This window comes from Physeter macrocephalus, chromosome 19 (genome assembly GCF_002837175.3).
Source record: "Physeter macrocephalus isolate SW-GA chromosome 19, ASM283717v5, whole genome shotgun sequence".
Taxonomy (NCBI): Eukaryota; Metazoa; Chordata; class Mammalia; order Artiodactyla; family Physeteridae; genus Physeter; species Physeter macrocephalus.
In genome coordinates, this window is record NC_041232.1 from 32,176,978 (window position 1) to 32,196,569 (window position 19,592).

A 19,592-nucleotide genomic window follows, 5' to 3' on the forward strand; every position below is an offset into this window, starting at 1 on the left:
GTAGATTAGTATTTTCATCAAATCTGGGAAGTTTTTGACCACTAATTCTTCAAATATATTTTCTACCTCTTCTTCTGGAACTCCAATTACATGTATGTTGATGTGTTTGATGGTGTCCCACAAGTCTTTGAAACTGTTTATTTTTCTTTATTCTTTTCCTGTTTCTCAGGCTGCATAATCTCTCTTCAGGTTTGATTCTTCTTCGAGGGGCTTGCTGTGAGCCCCTTGAGTAAATTTTTCATTTTAGTTACTATTATGTAGTTATTACTAGGAATGAGAATTTATTACTTATTTCATTTCAGAAAATAATCGTTATTTTCAACTCCAAAATTTATTGATTCTTTTTTTTGTTATCTCTCTCTCTTTATTGATAGTCTCAATTTGGTGATATATAGTTGTCATGCTTTCCTTTAAATCTTTACACACAGTGCCTTTAGTTCTTTGAAAATATTCATAACTGATTTAAGGTCTTTGTCTATTAAGTCCAACATCTGGCTCCCTTCAAGGACATTTTTTATTAGCTGCTTTTTCTCTGTATTTGATCCATAATTTCTCGTTTGTTTGCAGGTCGCATTATTTTTTGTGGAAAATCGTACATTTTAGATATAGCAACTCTTGAACCAGATATTCCCCAATTCCTTTTTATTTAAATCTTTATATTGAAAAATAAAACACATACACAAAAATCACACAAAATACATGACTTAATGAATTATCATAAGGCAACTACCCTTGAAACTACCATCCAGATCAAGTGTCTCCCTCTCCTAAAAAGTAGCCACTATCCAGACTTTTACGGTAATCATTACCTTGTCTTTGTTTATGGTTTTATTGTCCAAAGTATCCTTCCCTTAATACTATACTTCATGTTTCCCACTTCCTGAATTTGATATATATTTTGAGTTTCTTAATCTACAAATTTCCCCCTCCATCCTTTCTCTCCCTCCCACCCCAGTTTATTTTATTCATTTTGTTTGTTTGTTCTACCTTGCTACTGCTTATTCTTTAGCAACTTTCCTGGACTAGCTCTTTAGATTCTGGATTCCCTACAACATATATCTACTAAATTCTCTGCTTCCTTTTTTTAAATTCTTGCTTTTATTTTTAAACCTGGCTTCCTTGGGTTCACCCTGGGGTCATCATAGTTTAGTGATTAGCCAGTGATTGGTCAGAATATTTTCTAAATACTTTAAACCGATAAGTCTTCCACCTTTTGCCAATGGCATCTGTCTATGAAGGCACACTTTCAAATTTCAGGAAGTTTACAAATCAGCGTTAGCTTTCAATTCCTGCTTATGCAGGGTTTCACGGTCAGCCACAGGTGAGTGACCAAAGTCCTTTCTTTTGTTAGGTCTTTTCTGGGCATGTGCACAGCCTTGTGCATACATGAAGCCTTCTAGGTTCTTAGGCAGCACATCAAAACTTTTAAGTATCCTCTACAGCCATCAAATTTTCCAGGTCTTTCTTTTAAATTTTGGGCCAGGCTCTTGTTTTGCTCCAACTGAAATTATAACCTCAGGTAGCTATGATGTTAGCAATTTCAGCCAATTACTACTGTTTTTGGTAACAACCTGGGATAGGGGGTTTTCCACAGAATTGAGGTCCCAGTCAGATCGAATAGTATCAACACTCTGGGGATGGGGCTTTTCCAGGGAGGTGAGAGACCAGTCAAAACATCACCATGCACTGAAGATGATGCTTTCAACCGAGCTCCATGAGGTACATCCCCTGTGTTGGTTTTGAGGCTTCTGTGGTTTGTGGCTGCTATGCCAAGGGGCTGAGGAGCATGGGAATGGGAGTATCTACATTCAGGACTTTTTCTTGCATAAATAATTTTCAGTTTGTTCTCTGAGTTCAATTTCCAGAGTTCTGTAATGGTTGATGTTGCCAGTAGTTCTGCAATTGCTTTTGTGTAGAATAGGACTCACTGAGGTCCTTCCTCTGTCATTCCAGAAGTCCCACCTCATACGTGAAGTTTCTTGCTCTGTTATCTTGAAGAATATTTTCCTATAAACCTTTACGGTCATGAGAATTGATAAAACCTATGCCAACACAAAAATGTGAACATGATTGTTCATATCGGCATAATTCATAAAAACCAAAAGGCGGAAACAAACCAAGTGTCCCTCAACTGATGAATGGACAAATTAAGGTATAAATCCATGCCATGGAATATTATTCAGCCATAAAAAGGAATGAAGTACTGATACATGCTACAACATGGATGAACCTTGAAAACATCATGATAAGTGAAAGAAGCCAGTGGGAAAAAGCCACAGATTATATGATTCTATATGTATCAGATGTCCTGAACAGACAAAGACATAGAGACAAGAGGTAGATTAGTGGTTTCCAAGGGTTAGTAGTAAGGAGGAATAGAGAGAGACTAGTAATGGGTACAGGAATGTGGACAGGGAGGGGGAATGAAAACATTCTAAAATTAGTGGTTATGGTTGCACAACTCTCTGAATACACTAAAAAACACTGAACTGTACCTGCTAAAAGGGTGAATTTTATAGTGTATGAATTTTATCACAATAAAGCTTTTTGAAATCCTTTATAGGGTCTTTAGCTATAAGTAAGAGAATTTTGAAATTTTGGAAACTATTTCAGGTCTAGAGTAGTGATCAACTGAGTTCCCCTCTCATTCATTTATGTATTGATTCATCTATTTCATGGGGTGATTCATGTGCAGTGCCTGGCATAAAGGAAGCACTCAAGTAGGTGTTAGTCATCATTAGTCACTTTAAAAATGTAAGGGCTAGGCTTCCCTGGTGGCACAGTGGTTGAGAGTCCGCCTGCCGATGCGGGGGACACGGGTTCGTGCCCCGGTCCGGGAGGATCCCCAGTGCCGCGGAGCGGCTGGGCCCGTGAGCCGTGGCCCCTGGGCCTGTGCGTCCGGCGCCTGTGCTCCGCAGCGGGGGAGGGCACAGCAGTGAGAGGCCCGCGTACCGCAAAACAAATTAAAATTAAAATTAAAAATAAAAATAAATAAAAATGTAAGGGCTAGTGTACCACTGCATAACAAAATGAATGAAATACTGACTCCACCTTCTAAGAACTCAAAAATTAAGGAGTACACAGACATGTAAACAAAAAACTACAACAATGGGAAAAGTGTGTGGCAGAGAAATATAAAAGCCACTACGGGAGTACAGATGGAGAAGTAGTTTATTTAGTCAGGGAGAACAAAGGAGGCTTTCTAAAGAGAACTGACTAGACTCCCATTAGACTCAGTGATCTGGAATCATGATTCCAGATTCTCCCGGAAATAGGTGCTCTAACACCTAGTGACCTGCTAAATGAGTTGAAGTAAGAGTTCTGTGGGTAGAAAGTGGAGGAAGAAGTGTATTCCAAGCAAAAAACAAAAACAAAAAACCAGCATGTGCAGAGATAAAGAAGCATGAGAGTGTATGCATGGTACATGTGAGGAAGTAGCAAAAGGTGATACTAGAAAAGTAAGTACAGAGTTTAGACTTTCTCCCACCGATGAAGAGGATTCAAGGAGGACTTTTAAGCAAGAGAGTGTCCTAATCACTAGCAGGAGCAGAGAGATGCACTGGAGGGGACAAGACCGGCCATAAGGAGCCTGGTTTGGGAGGATCAAGATGAAGGCTGAACTAAGGAAGTAATGAAGAAAGAAGGGTGAGGAAGACGTGGAGGAAAGGAATTGTAAGTGTAACCAGGAAGTAAAACAGAAAATTTGATCATCAACTGGATTTGGACAGTTAAGAGGGAAACAGGATAAACACCTGGATATTTGGTTTGGTTGACAGGATAGATTTCAATGCCATTCATCTCAATGTGGAATAAGTAAAAAAGGAGCAAATTTGAGGGAAAAGGTAACATGTTCATTTGGGGGTTGTGATGAATATCTGATATCTGTAGAAATGCACAGTTAATTGGAAGTTTAGTTTTGAAGTTTAAGAGCTATGGGCTACAAATAGATCTGTGAGTTGTCAGGATAAAGTTAGTAGTAGAAGCCACTGAGCAGATGAGGTTGTCCAAAGAGAGAATGTAGAAAAAATGAGAATGTAAAGAACTGTAAATTCTTAGGGAATAAGAACATTTGAGGGCAAGGGAGAGGAATAGGAACCCCCATGTGAGTGCAGGCAAGATTTCCCAAGAAATAGGAGACGGGAAGAGAATACAGAAGTCAGGGAAAGACCAAGGTTCCATCTCAATTACCTTGAACATGACATACCTTCTCGAAACCATGGTTTCCTTATCTGTTGGTCGGTATTAATAATAACTAAGTGGTTTGTAAATGGTACTAAATGTCAGCTATTATTACAAAGTAGAAATAACTCAAGCGTTCAGAGCTGCCAAAGTGAACAACTTGAATGCAAGTTATACTTTCAGAAGGACTATAAAGGCATTACACATGAAGTTGCTGAGGAGAAAGCTGGGCTCGGTTTTACCAAAGCAGGTTGACCAAAAGAACACCCTGCATTAGATTCCCCAAAACTAGTCACTGAGCAGTGTTACCCACTAAGTACCATTTTCCACACTAAGGCCCAAGGAATCAAAGCCTCTCAGTTGAAGCCATGAATGCTTGTGAGAGTGAATTGATAACAGAGTCATGACCAAGGACAAAATACTTTCATCTTCAAAACAGAGCAATTGGATTAACCCCAGAGTCAATAAAATGTTTCCTCTGAGTCCTATCGAATAACCTGACATTTCAATGCTTTTATAAGTTGGAGTCAAGGCAAAGTGGGAAAAAAAAAAAAACAAAAAACAGTAATTGGGATACAGATCAATCAGTAAGATGGTCCATCACCTCCAGAAATTCTCCCATTAGACTCACAGAGTCATGAAACATTTCCTTCTCTGGAGGAAAAAAAATTCAAACCATCTGAAGTTATATTTTTTCAGCTTTATTATCCATTCTGACAAACTTGTATATATTTATATATATTATAACGTGTATATATTATAACTGACAAAATGGTATACACTTAAAGTGTACAATGTGATAGTTTGACTGCATGTTTTTTGAAATGATTACCACAGTCAGGTTAATTATTACCTCCATCACCTCACCTTTTGTGTGTGTGTGGTGAGAAGGCTTAAGTTCTACTCTCCTAGCAAATTTCAAGTACATGACACAGTATTATTCACTCTAGTTACCATGCTGTACATTAGTTCCCCAGAGCTTATTCATCTTGTGGAATTATAATTTTAGTGACATATTACAGGATTAATCATTTTCTCTTTGGGGACATTGATTTAAAATGTTGTGTTCCGGACACAGAAAACAGACTTGTGGTCCCCAAGGGAGAAGGTTGGTAGAGGAAAGATGGATTGGAAGTTTGGGATTAGCAGAGGCAAACTATTATATAGAGAATGGATAAACAACAAGGTCCTACTGTATAGTACAGGGAACTATATTCAACATCCTGTGATAAACCATAATGGAAAAGAATATGAAAAAGAATGTGTATATATATATGTGTGTGTATATATATGTATATATATATACACACACATTTATATATAGACAGAGAGAGAACTGAATCACTTTGCTGTACAGCAGAAATTAACACAACATTGTAAGTCAAATATACTTCATATAGGTTATTATCACTATTCTTTTCCATTGTGGTAAATCAACTATACGCCAATAAAATTAAAATATTTTAAAATATTAAAAAAACCATACTTCAATAAAATAAAAATTTTGTTTAAATGTTGTGTTCCAAGTATTATTGCATTTTCTCTTTTTGCAGTGGCACTCTTACTGACACACTAGCCAAGTGTGTTTCTCTAGCTGCTCCACAGCTACCTAAGGGCGTCATCCCACCTTTGGGTGCAGTTAAAGGACATAATAATAAATGGGGCTCAACCAGGCCAAAATCTCAGTTCAGCTGGGATAAGCCATGAGAGGTTAACTTAGCATAAGCAATCTGGGGAGGAAGTGAAAAATGATGGATGTCATTTGAATAGGCTAACGTTGATAAATGATTAATCTTACACGAGAGCTAATATTTCTGAATAGGCACACTCCTTTCCTTCCTAGCAAATCAACTTCTTCTTGAGGTGAAAACAATCACTGCATTCTTTTTTGGAATTTCTTTCATGACTTGTTTCAGTGTCAGGAGCACATGTACATACTGTACCCTTTACGCTGACAGCTGTGGGCTCTGCTCTCTAAGTGGACAAGATAAAAGAGATCATTTCCTTATATTCAATGTATCATTAAAGAATGCATTGTTTTATCAGGAATGACTCACCAAAGTAGAACTATTCAATCTCTTCTGAATGATTTTTCAGTTTGGAATTTGGGAATTATGCCTTATTTCATAAAAAGCGGCCAGGGTGAATGATTATTTCAATGATGCTTCATTTCTCCATCTCAGCCAGCAGACAGACACTCATTTCTCAAAACATTGGGTTTTCACTTCTTCCTAATGGAGATCATTTACAAAACAGCCACCCCCAATGCTGCCCTGATAACCGCTTGGAAGAGCAGCATTTTTTATGTTGGCAATGTCATTGCTCTGAGTCAGGTTACAAAATAGCCAAAGAAACACATTCGTCACCTCTCAAGTTCTATGTGAAAGTGAACTTTAGGTTATAAATGCTTCTAGCTAAGTCTCTCTTCTCCTAGAAGAAATCTCAAAGGGAAAATTTATTCTTCAGTTTATTTGTTTTTTGGCTGGGATTTTTGGCATGGGCATTTATAAAGTGGTCCATGGGGAATCTCCATAATGGCACAGGATCCAAAGGGAACATTGTGAGAACAATCAGTTTCTCTTTTGTGGTAGTAAAATACATAAGGGGTTTCCTTGTGATATTAAATTCTAGATCTGTTCTAATTTGTCCCCTCCTTCAGTGTAGTTGCAAAAAGTGGCTGTTAATCAAATTCTCAGCTTTTAGTATAAAATTTATAGATTAATTTAGGGAAAATTTAATTTTTTTTTACAATATTGAGTTTTCCCTCCAGGAAATTTGTTTTCCTCTTTTATTATGACTTGTTTATTGCCCTCCATAAAATTTTTTTTTTTTTTTTTTTTTTTTTGGTTGCGTTGGGTCTTCGTTGCTGCCCTCGGGCTTTCTCTAGCTGCGTCGAGCGGGGGCTACTCTTTGTTGCGGTGTGCTGGCTTCTCATTGCGGTGGCTTCTCTCGTTGCAGAGCGCAGGCTCTAGGCTCGCAGGCTCAGTAGTTGTGGCGCACGGGCTTAGTTCTCCGCTGCATGTGGATCTTCCTGGACCAGGGCTCGAACCCATGTCCCCTGCATTGGCAGGTGGATTCTTTTTTTTCTCTTTCTTTTTTTTTCTTTTTTAACATCTTTATTGGAGTATAATTGCTTTACAATGGTGTGTTAGTTTCTGCTGTATAACAAAGTGAATCAGCTGTACGTATATATATATCCCCATATCCCCTCCTTCTTGCGTCTCTCTCCCACCCTCCCTATCCCAGCCCTCTAGGTGGTGACAAAGCACCGAGCTGATCTCCCTGTGCTATGCAGCTGCTTCCCACTAGCTATCAATTTTACATTTGGTAGTGTATATATGTCCATGCCACTCTCTCACTTCGTCCCAGCTTACCCTTCCCCCTCCCCGTGTCCTCAAGTCCATTCTCTACGTCTGGCAGGCAGATTCTTAACCACTGCGCCACCAGGGAAACCCTGCCCTCCATAAAGCTTTATCACTTTTTTCAAAAATTTCTGGTGCATTTCTTTTTTGTAATTTCTACTTATTTTATAGTTTTGCCATTTTGAATGAGATTTTTAAATTAAAATTTCTACTTGGTGGTGGAAGTATATAGAAAAATTATTAATTTCTCAATTTTTACCCTGTATGTAACTATTTGGGGGATCACTCTTCTTAGTTCTCATAGTTTTTCAGTTGATTTTCTTTTACCTTCCAGCTAATTAATTGTGTAACCTGTAAATACTCAAAGTTCACCTTTTCTTCACAATATTTATATTCGTATTTCTTTTTGTTTTCTCTAATTTCATTAGCTAGGATCTCCAGAATAATGATAAATAACAGCAGCTATATTGGGCCTACATCTATCTCCTTATCAACTTTAATTTTTAATTGCAAGCAATGTTACAGCAAAAAATTTTTAAATTTAATAATGAAAGAAAAATCGCCCTGAATCCCACGTGAAAACAAACTTTAAAAATTAGTAATAAACACAGACATAGAAAACAAACTTGTGGTTACCAAAGGGGAAAGAGGGGGAGGGGGATAAATTAGGAGTTTGGGATTAAAACATACAAACTACTATACATAAAATAGATAAACAACAAGGACCTACTGTATAGCACAGGGAACTGTATTCAATATCTTGTAATAACATATAATAGAAAAGAATATGAAAAAGAATAGATATATATGTATAACTGAATCACTTTGCTATACACCTGAACCTAACACAACATTGTAAATCAACTATTATTTCAGTAAATTTTTTTTTAATTACTAAAAAAATAATTGTTTGTACGTGTATAGAAAGGATAAGGAGGGACATACACTGAGCTGCTCTGGGTAGTTCTTTCAGGGGAGTGGAGACCCACTTTCTGCTTTGAGCACCTTTGGATAGCTTGGCTTTTTGCAAGGAGCAATTTCTACTTTTATAATTTTAAAATGCATCTGGGACACAACATTGTACATCAACTATACTCCAATATAAAATTTTTTTAAAAAAAGACTAATGTCAAATAGCAAAAATTAATTAATTAAATTTCTACTTTTATAATTTTAAAATGCATCTGGGACACAACATTGTACATCAACTATACTCCAATATAAAATTTTTTTAAAAAAAGACTAATGTCAAACAGCAAAAATTAATTAATTAATTAAATATATTGGGAAATTTATTAATACAGTTGAATAGTTCTGAATTTAATATATCAAATATGAATACATTTAATAAACAGATGTATTACCTTAAGTATAAAGATATTGTATGCTAAGGCTTTTTTCATTTTGCAAAAGATATTGACTTAATAAAGAAATACGTGTTCATAAAAAATAAAATAAAATAAAAAATGCATCTTGGAAAAAATCTGAAGAGTATAAAGTATGTAAAGACTTGTCTTTGGATATCAAGATTTAGATATGCACACATTTTTAATGTCTAAAATTTAAGTTTTGTTCACTAAGTTAAATCTCAACTAAATGAGATCAAGATTAGATAGAGAGATAGATGATAGAAAGATTGATATAGTTATAGATATATAACCACTTGCTGTTACTAGAAAGTCCAAAAACAGAAAGATGGCACAGAAAAGAATTGGGTACAAAGGAAAAGCTTGCAAATTACACAGGGCAGAAGTCCGGAGCAGGGCAGTAGCAGCTCTACTCTCCTCCCCAGGCTGCCTAGGAAAATATGATTGAGAAAATTATTTCCTGGGCTGAAAAAATTATAATTGCTCTCTGATGTCATCAGATCTCAATGATTTCCCATCAAACGTTTTCTTTCCTAGACCCCACGGGGGAGTTTAGTAACCATGGGAGGGCATCTCTAGTATTTGCCCCCATGTGTAGGGTGCCACATCAATCACAGTCCTACCCTGTCTTATTACTGCCTGCGTGTTAGAACAGGACTAAACCCACACTTTTCGTTGTTCTCTTTCAGGATTTCCAATGAGCACTCCCCCAAACTCCAGATCCGGAGTCACAGTTACTTGAGGGCGGTCAGTGAGGTCTCCATCAACCGAAGCCTAGACAGCCTTGACCCTGCGGGCCTGCTCACATCACCAAAGTTCCGCTCCAGGAATGAGAGCTACATGCGAGCCATGAGCACCATCAGCCAGGTGAGCCCTGTGGCTGCATCTGTGAACTGTACAAGGGTTGGTGGAAAACAAGAGGGCATGACGTGAGGAGGTTGACACCCCCCGGAATGATGCTGATGGGTCTGGCAGGAGGTCAGGTCTAAATGCTGCCTGGTTTGGCCACAGGGGGCTCCTGGTACCAACAGTCTACCAGCAGGGGAGGGGTCCTTGGCAGATGGATAAAGCACATCAGGGGAGTCCTTGGAAATTCATCAGCAGTCAGTTGGCACCAACAAATTAGTCATTAAGGAGTTGTTGGATGAGGCTTCGGTTGTAAAGATGTCTGAAGGATAGAAGGACAGGGTAGACATCATTGGCAAAACCAAGGCAGTGTCAAATCATAAAAGTATTAAGCAGGTAATCAAGACAGGGACCCAGGCACAGGAAATGAGATACGATCTGCTGAACCCCAACTGGGTCCTAGGTGAATACTGCATCTTGGTTATAAGACACAAGCCCACTTCTAAGAACTGGTACCCAGAACTAGGGATGAAGACTCAGTAAAGGTGACTTAATGTTGCATCCGAAATATTCAGCTAAATTTTCTTGATGGCTCCCAATGATGGTCTCAGAGAACGTGGGAGAGGGTTAGGCTGCCCGAAGGGAGCAGCCTAGGTTCAACCCTAGGGAGGGTTGAACCTAGGACTCCTGGAGGGCCTGACCCTACAGCTTTCAGGGGCCACCAGGCGAGCAAGAGGTGGCTCCAGGGCTTCCTCTGGAAGGACAAAAAAAAAAGGGTATATTTTTTGCAATAATGTTTAGGAGCTCTGAATTTTAATTTATATCACAATTTTTTAAACTAAGCACCATACTATTAACTCAACTCATACGCAGTGAGCAGAACACTGGGCCAGATTTTGCCAGCTAGTCAATGGTGAGTAATGCCTAATTCCTGCTCCCCAAGTTTACAGTCTAATGGAGAGCATACAAAAAACGTAAAAGTGCTGTAAATAACAAACGTTATTTACTTGAACAAAAACACTCTGAGGTATGGGCTTCCCTGGAGGCGCAGTGGTGAAGAATCCGCCTGCCAATACAGGGGACACAGGTTTGATCCCTGGTCCAGGAAGATCCCACATGCTGTGAAGCAACTAAGCCCATGCGCCACAACTACTGAACCTGTGCTCTAGAGCCCACGAGCCACAAGTGCTGAGCCCACGTGCCACAACTACTGAGCCCATGTGCCTCAACTCCTGAAGCCAGCGAGCCACAACTACTTAAGTCCTCGTGCCTGGAGCCCGTGCTCTGCAACAAGAGAAGCCACCACAGTGAGAAGCCCACGTGCAGCAACGAAGACCCAATGCAGCTAAAAATTAATTAATTATTTATTTATTTTTAGAAAACACTCTGAGGTAGGTAGGGCAAGAATTAACCATAAGAGCCGCCTTTATTGGGTCAGGCACTGTGCCAACTGCTTCATATTTTCGTAATATTAGCTCTTATAAACACACTGTAAGATATGTAAGTAACCAGAAGTTAAATGGGACTTTCTATGTGGTCAAAAAATTGTCACCAAGATCCCAAATTGAATGAGTAAAAGGTCTCCAGTACCCAGGATTCTAAAGAGAGAGCTTCTAGGCATGGGGTCTAGGAATATGCACTTTAACAAATATTCCAAGTGATTCTAATAAAGCAATACCTTAATAAAGAAGTATTTATTAATGTAGTATATATCTGAACTTTGAAAATGCTGGCCTAGAGCATATTCAAGGAATAATGAATTCTCAAGCGTAGTTAGAGCTCAGAATACTTACAGCAATGGGAAATCGGTTCTGAATTTTGTCCTGGGGACATTTTTTGTACATGGCCTTCCATGCAGGGCCCAGGGGACTGGACTTTATTCATTAGGAATGGGACTGATTGAAGATTAATTAAAACTTCAGCTTTTAAGCAGGCAAAAGATATGATCAGAACTTTGGTGGAGGATAATTAATCTAGCAAAAAAAATGTAGGAAAGATTGGAGAGGATGAGAAAGAGGCTAGAGGCAGAGAAGCTAGTTTGAAAGACACTGTGATCATCAAGGTGAGCATTACTACTACTGCTGGTGCTGGTGGTGGTAGTGGTGAGGATAGTGGCGGAGATGGTGGTGAGGTGATCATGATGGTGGTGGTAGAGTTGGTGGTAATGGTGGTGGTAGTGGTGATGGTGAAAGTGGTAATGCTGGTGGTGGTGATAGACTAAGCACTGAAGCATCTCTGATCTGTCAGAGTGAGACCCCGAAATAGGACCACTGCTCTCATTTTGTCCCTACCATCAAAATAGAGCTCCCTGCTCTAAACGGATTCTTGAAAAGCAAAGGCAGGGACCACAGCAAGGCTCCAAAAGCAGGGTAGGGCAGGAGTCAGGGAAAGCTGACATACTGGATTCCAGTATTTGCCTACTGTGCATTTCCTTACTTTAAAGTAATCTCCAAAGGGAATTCCCTGGCGGCCCAGTGGTTAGGACTCTGCACTTCCACTGCCAGGGGCCAGGGTTCGATCCCTGGTCAGGGAACTAAGATCCCCCATGCCGCACAGAGCAGCATGCAAAAATGAATGAATGAATGAATAGATAAGTGTAATCTCCAAGAGTATGCATACCTATTTGTGCTAGGTACTGCTGTCCAGTGATACCCACTATCCCAACTCTTAGGTAAATATTTGGCGCCTCATTTGGTGAAAGTTGGACTTGCCTTGTTCTTACTTTTTTCACAGTAAACAATATAATATTTAAAACGTCTTTAAGCTTATCTTTATTCTGGACAGGCTCATGGTCACATAGCCTTCCAGATTTGCAAAATAGTCTACAAATCCCAGGTGTCATACCTGCAGAATACTTCGGTGGGTTTAGAATACTTCGTTGGAAAATGTTTATACACACTTACTGCTTTCATAATTTTACATGGTTAAAACAGGAGAGCAGGTCACTTCCCCATCAGGACATGCATCTACACAACTGCCTGCTTTTAGTCCCTACGCTGTAGATCTGACCTTCCTTGAGACAGTGTCACTTCCTGGTGACAACTTAGTAAAGTATCAACAAATCACTGAAGAGGCACGTGTGGGCCTTGATCCAGGGGCGGGTCAAGTCTGCAATTCAGTGGCGTGATCATTTCGCCTTAAGTAAAATACAGAAAGCAGAGCCATCCTAAATGGATTCCTAACGACACACCATTTTTCTAGTTCCATATTCAATTTTCCAGTAATAGAGTATCGCGAAGGATAATTTCAAACTTTCTATCGCAGTCCCAACGTTGTCCTTATTCAAAGGGAATGGTTTCTTCTTCAAAGCAATCCTACCATATATACTCTAGGCTTTTCAAAAAGTAGTTGGTTTTTGTGATGTCGGAGATATTCTCTCCTATAGATCTTTAGTAGCAGCTCTAGTAGTATAGAATTTAAGTACATTATATCCTATTCCTCCTTAAAACCTGATATATTATTGATATATTATTCATCAAAGGCTCCTAGAAAGATCAGAGTAAAATGCTGTAAGCCAAGAAATTGGTCTAGAATAACTAAATTGTTTGTTTCTGCCATTCATACCTTAACAGAAATGAAACATTCCTAAAAACAGACTATGCTTGGATGATAGAGAAAAACTGAACACCTCTTTATATGTTTATAACCTTTCTATATATTTTTTACTATATATACATCTAATAAAACAGGGGCTTTTAAAGTAAGACTTGAGAAGAAAGAATTATAGAAAGTCACATTTTAAAAAAATATTTGGTATAATAACTGTCATTTCCAAATTAGTTTTTTTTTAATGGGTTTTTTTTTTTTTTTTTTTTTTTTTTTTTGCTGTGTTGGGTCTTCGTTCGTTTCTGTGCGTGGACTTTCTCTAGTTGCAGCGAGTGGGGACCACTCTTCATCGTGGTGCACGGGTCTCTCACTGTCGCGGCCTCTCTTGTTGTGGAGCACAAGCTCCAGACGCACAGGCTCAGTAGCTGTGGCCCACGGGCCTAGTTGCTCCATTGTATGTGGGATCTTCCCAGACCAGGGCTCGAACCCGTGTCCCCTGCATTGGCAGGCAGATTCTCAACCACTGCGCCACCAGGGAAGCCCCCCAAATTAGTTTAATTTACATCTCAATTTATTTCAAGTCCAAACCTCAAAATATCTTCATCTGGAATCATAAACTAGAAGCTCACAGACATATTTTGTCCAGTAACATGTTGAGTTTCCACATCATTTATTTATTTTTTTAAGAGGGACTCCATTATCTTTATTTATATTTTAATAGTTTTTTGGCCACGTTGGGTGTTTGTTGCTGTGCTCGGGCTTTCTCTAGTTGCAGCGAGCAGGGGCTACTCTTCGTCGTGGTGCGTGGGCTTCTCATTATGGTGGCTTTCCTTGTTGAGGAGCACGGGCTCTAGGAGCGCAGGCTACAGTAGTTGCAGCGCGTGGGCTCAGTAGTTGCAGCACATGGGCCATAGGGTACGCGGACTTCAGTAGTTGTGGCTCGTGGGCTCTAGAGCGCAGGCTCAGTAGTTGTGGCACACGGGCTTAGTTGCTCCACAGCATGTGGGATCCTCCCGGACCAGGGATCGAACCTGTGTCCCCTGCATTGGCAGGCAGACTCTTAACCATTGCACCACCAGGGAAGTCCCACATCATTTTTAAAACACGAATGTAATAGGCAGTTATTGTGCTTGGTGGTAATACCAGCAGTTTAGCTGTGACTTTTGACCTAGATCATCCCTTCACTTTATATATACAAAGAAATGGAAACTCAAATAAATTAAGCGTCTGTCAGCACCCAGCTAGTCAGTGACAGAACCTAGAAAACCCAGGTGTTCTGACTCCTAACTGGTAAGTTTCTCCAATGTCTGCTGGAATTGGAATTGGAGTATGGGTGGCAATAATAATGCCAATAATAGTAGTAGTAATAATGAAAATGAGAATAATAGAATAGTTACCATGTATTGCTTACCTGATATAAGCTATAAGCTTTGCATATTATCTCATTAATTTCATAGCAATTATAAGATAATTTTTTTAATTTATGAAATTCAGTCTTAGAGAATTAGAGTAACTTGTCTCATTCTTCCCACTACACTATCTCACAAAATAATATCTAGTATTTATCGAACGCCTACCATGTGCCTTGAAATATGCACTTGTATATTTCATTTTTTATCCTTAAAGCATCCCTATGAGGTAGGTATCATATGCATTTTAAAGATTAGGAAAATGAGGCTCAGAGAATTCAAGCGAATTGCCCATGATATAGTAGAAAAAGCACTAAACTACTCCTTCTTTCCATATAGAAATAAATTCAAATGAATTTAAAATCTGAGCACTAACACAAAGTGACAAAAAATTTTAAATTAGGGGAATATGTGTATGATATTATGGTGAGAATTATAACTTTTAATAAAATAAGAATTATAGAAAACATAAAATAAAAGATAGACATCTAATCTAACTAAAAATAAAATATTTCTGTGCAGCAAAAGACATCTTAAAGTTAAAATTGACAGGGGGAATATTTAAACACATCAAGAAAAAAGCATAATGTTCCAGTTGCCTAAAGTGTTTCTACCAATTAGTATGAAAAGATAAACAACCTAAAAGAATTTGGGGCAAAGCTTATGAAATAGCAAATCAAAAGGGAAAAAAGTACCAAGTCCAATAAATATAGGAAAAGATGTTCATATACACTAGTAGGCTGGTAAAGATAAACTGAAACAGCACAATATCACTCTTGACCTATCAGGCAGCAAAAACAGCTAATACCCAGTACTGGTGACCATGCTGAAAAATGAGCTCTGACTTACTTGCTATTTGGGATGAATTGCTACAATTGTTTTTGAAAGTAACGTTGTAAAATCTACAAAAGGTAAAATAAATCTTTTGGCACGGGAATCCCACTTGTGGAACTTTATAATACAGAAATGAAAGTACCAGAATATAAAGATAAACAAACAAGGAAGTTGGTCATAGCATGGCCTCCAAGGACATACTTGAATCATCATCCACAAAGCAGTGGTTAAATAAATTATGGTCCAATCATACTATACAATATCATGGAGGTGGTGGCTTAGTGTCTGAATCTCCCTGAGTCTCTGTATAAAAGCAGACAGAGCAACTAGATAGAAAAACTAAAAATTCATGGACAACATTTACAACAAAATCAGATGACAAGATATTCCGTGAACCCAAAATGTAAGTAGATAGGAACAAACCACCAGTAGCCATAAGCCTGTGTTGCATCCACATCTGTGCTGGAGAACACAGATAAACAATGACTTTCTTGATGGATGTGAGTAAAGCAGAAGGAAACCAGCAGCAGGTAGTTTGGAGGGGTGGGGTATGTATTTGAGAATAGCAGCTGAAACTGGGAAGGATTTGCCTTCTCTAAGAGCAGGTAAATTCAAGGGTCCTGCAGTAAAATCAGGAGAGGTTGGGGAAATCTGAGCCTATGTATACACTGGAAACCAACCAACCAGTTTTTCCTTCAAGAAGAGGGCCCAGTTCTGAGAAGAAACAGTTGGGAATAGAATCAAATACGAGCAACATAGAGACAATAGCAAAGAAGAAAAGAGAAGGTTCAGGTAAAAGTTGGGGGAAGGAACAAGAGAATCAGGAAATCTTGGAAAGCAACATGACGCTAAAACAGTAGAAGAGGAAGCCCTGTGTAAAACTTAGGGGGAAAATCCTGAATGTATCACCCTCTCAAGGTCAGAAAAACTAATTTTACTGAGAAATGAGGAACAAAAAAAATCCACTTTAAATCACAGTCAAAGTCACTATAGTAAAGAAAAGAGAATAAGGAGCAGAATAACATTCCTACAGAAAATGAAAGCATGCCAGAAAGACACACCCACAAAATAGATCAAAACTGTGACACAGTCTTTCAAAATAAGCTAAAACACATTAAGAAAATGACATAAGACATGGGAGGAAAAGATATATCTGAATTTTCAAAAACTTAAAAATGATGTCACAGAACTCAGGAAAGAATTAGAAGTAAAAGAAAAATCATTTCAGAAATGAAGATTAGACTGAGGGAATAGAGGAGCAAGTGAATGAGACATTTTATACACTGAGAAAAATAGAACCTGAAACGGAGGAAGAGTTTTGAAGAAGAATTAAAAAGGATTCAAGAGAAATTGATAAATATGGAAGATAGGCAAAGATTGACCATAGAGATAATAGAAGTCTCTGAAGAAGATAATCAAAGCAAAGGACCAGAACAAATAATAAAACATTAAAGAAAACATCCCTGAAATAAAAAGATTCAAAAGAATATACCATGTACCTGAGAAACTGACCCAAAACAATAAATACCAAGACATAGTCTAGTAAAATTACAGAATTTTGAAGAATTAAAAAAAAAAAAAAACACCACCCCCCTTCGGACTTCTAAACAAAAAAAGCAAGTGACTTAAGAAAGAACAAAAATTAAATTATCAGACTCTATAATAACAATAGTTTATGCCAAAAGAAAATTGAGTAATATGTTATTATAGCCAAGGGGGAAAATGTGAACCAAAGATTTTATATCCAAAAAAACTGACTTTCAACTATAAAAAGCATGGGCACACTATTAAAAGCATGGATGAATGTAGGGAATACTGTTTCCATGAGCCCATCCTGAGGCATCTACCAGACAGTGAGCTTTAGACAATTCAAAAGACCAAATGTAAGAACTAGTGGCAAATAGATGCATGACTTTACTTCTGGACTCTCCATTCTGTTCCATTGGTCTGTATGTCTGTCCTATGTCAGTGCCAAACTGTTTTGATTATTGTAGCTTTGTAGTAAGTTTTGAGATCAGGAAGTATAAGTCCTCCAGTTTGGTTTTGGAAATTATGATGTATCAATGTATTTTTCTTCATGTTTCTTGTTCTTGGATTCCAACAATGAACACTAGGAGTTTCAGAAAGAAAAGAGAAAACAGAAGGAAGGCAATTACTAATAAAATAATGGTCCCAGAACCCAGAACTAAAAGACATGAATTTGCAGGTTGAGAGGGCCCACACAGTACCCAGCAAAATGGATGGAGAAAGATCCACACAGAGAATGCCATGGTGAAACATTAGATCATTTGGTACCTAAAAAGCTTCCAGAAGGGATGGGGCAAACCAGCTCACATGGAAAGGCTCAGGAATGAGAAAGGCATCCACTTGCTCAATCTCTAGCACACACGGAGGCTAAGAGACAAGGAGCAAAGCCTGGAAACATCTGAAGGAAGAAGGGATACAGCTAGAATTCTAAATGCAAGCATGCTCTCCCTTAACAGTGGAGGTGGGGTACAGACATTTCCATCAATGTGAGGTGGCGCCTTCCCAAGAAAGCACTGGAAGATGTGCTCCACCGAAAGGAGGGAATAAAATAAGGAAGAGGGAACAGGGGCTCCACCACAGGTTAGATAATAAAGGGCACCCCTGGAATGATGGGGAAGGGAGATCCCAGGACGTCAGTGGGCTTGGCAGCCATAGACTGCAGTAGGATAGGAGGCTCCAAGAGGGATGCTTCAAGGGCAGGGAGGAAACCAAGAGGTCTATGAACATATCAAGAGATTCACATAAGCATGTGTTCTGCAATATGGATGCGAACACCATAAGATCCAACTGGAAGAATTGAAAATGGTTGCCTCTGGGGAGGGAGAATTGGGGGTGGACTGGGTGGGTCAGGGGTCTGCTCTTTGTCTTTATAAGCCATCTAGAACTATTTGATCTATATTTGTGTCTAAGTTGGATAAAGAATCATCTTTTTATATGAAAAAAGTAGTGGCAAGCATTAAATATATAGTTATTTGTAAAACTAAGACTAATGAGAGCTACAGTGGGAGAGAACGTGTACGTTATATGCTCTGATAATGTCAATCTAGCACAACTAGTTTTAAATGAGGGAATAATAGAGACAGCAGATGCAAAAAAAAAAGAATTGTGAACTGTTTTCAGTAATGGTTGGGCAGTGGTGGTATTAGTATGCTATTCTGAGACTGTTGTGTACGTATTGTGGAAGAAAGCAAATGAATCATTGTAGTATATCCCAATTCCATCATCTTCTGTGTCCTTGAAAACCAGGATTTTTAATATGCGATAAAGATATATGTATAAATATAACATAGAAGTTACATAAAAACACTGCAGTGTTTTGTTGTTGTTGTTTTTTTGGTTTTTTTTTTGGTTTGTTTTGTTTTGTTTTTGTGGTACGCGGGCCTCTCACTGTTGTGGCCTCTCCCGTTGTGGAGCACAGGCTCCGGACGCGCAGGCTCAGCGGCCATGGCTCACGGGCCCAGCTGCTCCGCGGCATGTGGGATCTTCCCGGACCGGGGCACGAACCCGTATCCCCTGCATCGGCAGGCGGATTCTCAACCACTGCGCCACCAGGGAGCCCCCACTGCAGTGTTTTGAATTAGATGTATTCATAACCTAGTTCTCTGTCCATTGAAAGGCCTAGAAGAATGACCAACCCTGTAGCAATGACAGTGAAGCTTCCTGGTGCCCAAACTGTGTTCTTGCGATGCCATTTACCACTAAAAGAAAAAAGACTTCCTGGAAAAATACTAATTTCAGGACTGGGCAGGAAAGATGCAAGATAAGTTTTGAATAACTTGTCATACCAGATACAAAGGAAGTTATCAAAGACCACTGGTCTCATGTCAAAAGGACCCAGGAGCCAACCTAAGAGGTTCCCGCTGGCCACAGATGAGACAGATGAGTTAAGTGAGAATGAAAATAGAAGTGGATTTAAAACCGTCAAATACTTTTAAATCTATGAGTCCATTTTGATACTTTTAAAAATTAATTGGTCATGTTTAGTAGATACAAGAGAACAAATTTATTATCTTAAAAATTAG

General features: G+C 38.8%; 1 protein-coding gene across 11 annotated transcripts in view; it reads left to right on the top strand.

Annotated features, from left to right (window-relative positions):
• DLGAP1 (DLG associated protein 1) overlaps positions 1-19,592 on the top strand; it is a 337,165-nt gene that overhangs the window by 139,278 nt on the left and 178,295 nt on the right. For all 11 annotated transcript variants that reach the window (XM_024120784.1, XM_024120783.1, XM_055080557.1 and 8 more), the window contains one exon: positions 9,598-9,775. In XM_024120784.1, the coding sequence (XP_023976552.1) occupies positions 9,598-9,775 (178 nt within the window). The remainder of the gene's footprint in view (positions 1-9,597; positions 9,776-19,592) is intronic.